At 34.9% G+C, this 4,495-nt stretch overlaps 1 protein-coding gene across 5 annotated transcripts; it reads left to right on the forward strand.

The window, feature by feature from the left end:
• The first annotated feature begins 3,328 nt into the window (after positions 1-3,328).
• LOC108382981 (mitochondrial dicarboxylate carrier-like) lies at positions 3,329-4,451 on the forward strand. 5 transcript variants are annotated; one of them, XM_017639354.1, is made up of 3 exons: positions 3,329-3,654; positions 3,745-3,991; positions 4,067-4,451. In XM_017639354.1, exons 2-3 carry the CDS (start codon positions 3,823-3,825, stop codon positions 4,366-4,368), a joined length of 471 nt encoding a protein of 156 aa, XP_017494843.1. In that variant the 5' UTR covers positions 3,329-3,654; positions 3,745-3,822; the 3' UTR covers positions 4,369-4,451. The 5 variants fall into 5 exon arrangements, with proteins under 5 accessions (XP_017494843.1, XP_017494841.1, XP_017494840.1 ...); XM_017639352.1 differs by having other exon boundaries at positions 3,329-3,647; XM_017639351.1 differs by having other exon boundaries at positions 3,329-3,625.
• The last annotated feature ends 44 nt before the right edge of the window (positions 4,452-4,495 follow it).

Genomic DNA, 4,495 nt, shown 5'->3' on the forward strand with positions numbered 1-4,495 from the left:
CGCAGACGCTACTCGCGAGTAGCGTTTTGCCCATCATTGAACTAGACCTTTTGCCGATAGTACCAGTTCTAGCTCAATACCCAAGCAATGCTTTCAACTGTCCAGTTTTACACGGGGATGTCATTGGCGGTGGCAATTGTCGCCCATTACATTACTTTGCAACTCATTTTTGACCGGTTTCGTTTTGGAATGCGAATGTGAATGTTAGGGATAACATTAAAAAAGCTATAATCAACTCAAGTCATCATAAGTTGTCAATTAACCAACTTATAATTTCTTGTGTGTGTTGCAGTTGAGTCCTTTCGAGAAATAGAACCGGAAGTTTCTTTTTCTTGGATTGCACTGGAGTAGTAATGGAACCTAAACGGGGGGTTCCTCTAATTTTTATTGGAATCGGGGAATTAATGCTGCCAAGTGCAGCCCTTTGATATACTTTGTGCAGCCCTTTGCTATACTACTACAGTCCACTGGATATTTGTGTGAAAAGGTGTGGAAGTAGAAGCTGTAAGCTTTTCTGGCATTATGGCCGTAAAAAACAGGGACGATAAATAATCATTATTTGTTAAATTTTAGCAAAAAAAATCAACAAGTTGTAATCGTCGTAAAACAGTTTTACCTATACTAACGTATTTCTGTATTTCCTACTGTAATTTACAATGATATTTATTTTTCGAGTTTAACCAATAAAGATTAAAGATAATAATTAATGATGTACATATTTCGAAAAATGACACTAAAGATGGCACAACGCCGAAATGATGGAAATTCGTCCCAAAATATATCATACACCCACCCTGTCGGAAACAACAACAACCAAAAAGAAAATAATAATTAATATTCGTTTAGTTTTTTTAATTAAGCAAAATGATTATTCCAGAAACTCCAAAGGTATACCAGCATTATTTCCGACGTATTCTTTTCACTGGTAGCGACACCTTAATAAAAGGAATAAGTCCGAAATTTTCAGGTTAACATTTAAGTTGGTTGCGCCTGTAGGACCTTCTAAATTGTATAAATAACCATTATTTTTAAATGGAAATATAAATCTTAATAATGGGGTATATCACAGAATCCATCGTAGTGCGATTTTTCGTGAAATTGCGAAAATGCGATCACTAAATCCATAGTATACGCTACTTCTGTAGCTATTTGAATTCCATGATAGCATTTTCGCAGATTTCACGAAAAATCTGACTACGATGGATTCTGTAATAGCCCTCAATAATTTTTATCTCTGCGTGAAAAAATAGAAATCCTAAAAAAATCATTTGTGATTGAAAAAATTACAACCCAAATTATTTCCGTTGAGCGAAAAAAATAAAACTCAATGATAATCATAAATTAATGATTAAATGCTGATTTCACTTATTTTACTCATGCTGACTATCGTCCCTGGTAAAAACATAAAAGTTCCAGCAAAAACTTGCATTTTCTAGCAGTTATTATACATACGCACATAAAAGATCAACTAATTAACGAATTGATTTTTGAATGAATGGCAGTATCTTAGGTATGCATATTAGGGTGGTCCAAAAATGCATGTGGAAAAAGTAAAGTAGGAATTTTTATGCTCTGACCCCCTAAGATTGTTCTATACCGAAAAAATATATCCCTATTTTTTTATTTTGAAGTCAAAAAATATTTAGAGCTCGCTCAAAACGCCCAAAGTTGTCCATGTATTTTATATGGGAAAAAAAAAACTTTTCGTAGAAATGGTATAGAATTCTTAAGAATCAATATTTTTCTATCGGAAAACTCTGTTTGTCTGCAGTAGATTCGCAATAATAATACCCAATTTCTTATTAAACCATTTTTTCATCGCAACTATAATTTATAGGTCCGCCAAAAATCCACAAAAGCCCCGAAAAATGCAATGGGCGGACCAATAAAAAATCGTTAGTATTAAAAAATGGTTAAATAAACAATTTGGTATTATTACTGAAAGTCTCCTGAAGAGAACCAGAGATTTCCGATGAGAAATTAGGATTTTTCATTTACGTTGGAAAAATAGATAACCTCCACACTAATTGCTGTCGTAGATCTACTGTCAAAAAATACAGTTATTCGCACGCTTCGAAAATCACTGTGAATCCACGGTAATTTTTTCCGCGGATTCGCGGTAAATACCCTTTCTCATTACCGTGGATATACGGTAATTTCTACCGTGATCTACGTGGCGCGTGTAAGTAGGCACTCCCAACTATTTTACCTGTAGGAGTTCTAAGATTATCAACCTACGCCAATCAAAGAAAACAGTCAGTCGATTTTTAGTAATTTAGTAATTCCTTGAAAGTGGATTTTAAATAGTTGGCAGAATTCACAAGTTATTTCTGGACATAGTGTTACGATGGGTGCCAATATGAAACTGTCGTTGACGTTGATAGTCCCCCACTCTTAAATTGTACAGTGTCCTTGTTTTTAAGGCTAATTGTAAAATAAGAAATTAAAATTTGCATTTTTTCACGAGTATGCCTATACATACATACATATATTAAAATAAAAGTACCAACCTGGCTGCCGGCACTGCAGTGATTCTTTGTCAGAGACGATGATAAGAGATTCACATAGACAAAAGGCCTCTATTTTATTCACCAATTTGTTGTCTTGTTTAGTTAAAGGCCTTATTAATAGCTGTATTAAACCAATCAAGATCGACAAAATAAAAAATCTAAACAAAAGTCGCAAATTCGACAAAAACACCTTACACAGTGCTGCCAGTACTGTATAAATTATGCCACTTTGTATGAAACTTTGTAGGATGAATATTACGAAATCCGTCGCAGATTTATAAGCGAGGAGCTAAATATTATTATTAATTTTTTTCTCGAAGTGTTCGCATTTTCTTTACGCTTTGGTCAGTGAATGGGCAAATAAAAAAAAGGTTAGCTGGAATAATACTGTTCAGATAAGCAAATTGCAAAATTGGTCCACATAATTTTTGGGTCATTCTCTTTGGAGATTCGGATCCTTCAATTTTGTATTACAAAGTTAGTGAGCTGGCAACATTGACGATTTCAGGAAAGCTGTCAAAGGGAAATGTCATAATCAGATGTTTTACAGACTGACTCATATGCGCAGTAATTTATACCCGGTAACTGTTTCTCAATTTTAAAACAAGTAATTTTAAAAACAAGCTAGTAAATTAATTATCGCTGCAAAAAATATTACTAAATAACTCAAGGGTGATAGAATGATATTTCGCTGCATCGTGTAAATAACTAAAGAAATATGCCAATTTTCTTTTCAATGTCAAGTTTGTAAATTTGTATTTAAATGAGCAACTCATATTTCATGTGACACTTGTCGCCCACGTAGCTCAGTACCGGCTTCTGTTTACACATACATCACCAGCATCATCATCAGCAGTGAGAAAAGAATTCATCGTCCATCCTTTTGGTGAGATTAGATTAGACATTCCAGTTGATTGGGATACTCGCTGGACAAATTCTGAACAAATGTGACAGTTTTATAAGCATTCGCATAGTAGAAGAGCATGGAAGCAACCAAAAAAATACTCAACTAAAGTACAACATTATTTTGGTTTTAAGAGGTATGGAAAGGAAGTGAGCTGAAAACGGAAGTACTTTTCTCCTCAATGGGTGGGTGGCATCAAGGTCGGCTACAGGTGCTGTTGTTGTGCTAATACTGTATGGTGTATGGAAATGACTAAAATATAAATGCTTTTTGAATGGTCGATGACAGTGAATAGTTATTGTGATGCATTCTTTATATTATCCATTTCAGCTAAAATTTATATCCAGCCCACCCACAATCTACACTTCAGTCCAATTTCTATACCAACTGTAACTTTTCCAACCCAAAATGTCCAGTGTAAACACACAACGTCAAGGTCGTTGGTATTTTGGTGGTATTGCCAGTGCAGGAGCCGCTTGCTGTACCCATCCTTTGGACTTAATAAAGGTTGCGCTGCAAACGCAACAAGGCAAATTATCGGTATTGCAACTAACAGCGAAAGTTTTACGAGAGCAAGGTAAAATATAAATAATTGTTAATCTAAGTTTAACGTTTAAATTTTCGAAATATGGTTACATTTTATCAATTTCAGGTGTACTGGCACTTTACAACGGGTTGTCTGCTTCCGTCCTACGTCAAATGACGTATTCAATGACACGCTTCGGTATTTATGAAGCAGGAAAAAAGCAAATCAATACTGATACATTCCTCGGTAAAATCGCCTTAGCCGGGTTGGCTGGCACCGTAGGCGGTATTGTCGGCACCCCCGCCGATATGGTGAATGTACGCATGCAAAATGATGTCAAACTGCCACCGGAGCAGCGCAGAAAGTTAGTTGACATGATTTTTATTTTCTTTGTGATTAAAACCTTTGGCCGTTATCGATTTTTTTAACAAACACATTAGTAATCACCGGCACAAACTTTATTAGCTTATTCATACTTAGCTTTCTTTCTACTTTGAAAAAAAAAACATACATATGTATGTATATAGTATAATCTCCTAAAAATTTTCAGCTACA

This window comes from Rhagoletis zephyria, unplaced genomic scaffold, assembly GCF_001687245.7.
Source record: "Rhagoletis zephyria isolate East Lansing unplaced genomic scaffold, Rhagoletis_zephyria_1.1 Rzeph_scaffold_29892, whole genome shotgun sequence".
Taxonomy (NCBI): domain Eukaryota; kingdom Metazoa; phylum Arthropoda; class Insecta; order Diptera; family Tephritidae; genus Rhagoletis; species Rhagoletis zephyria.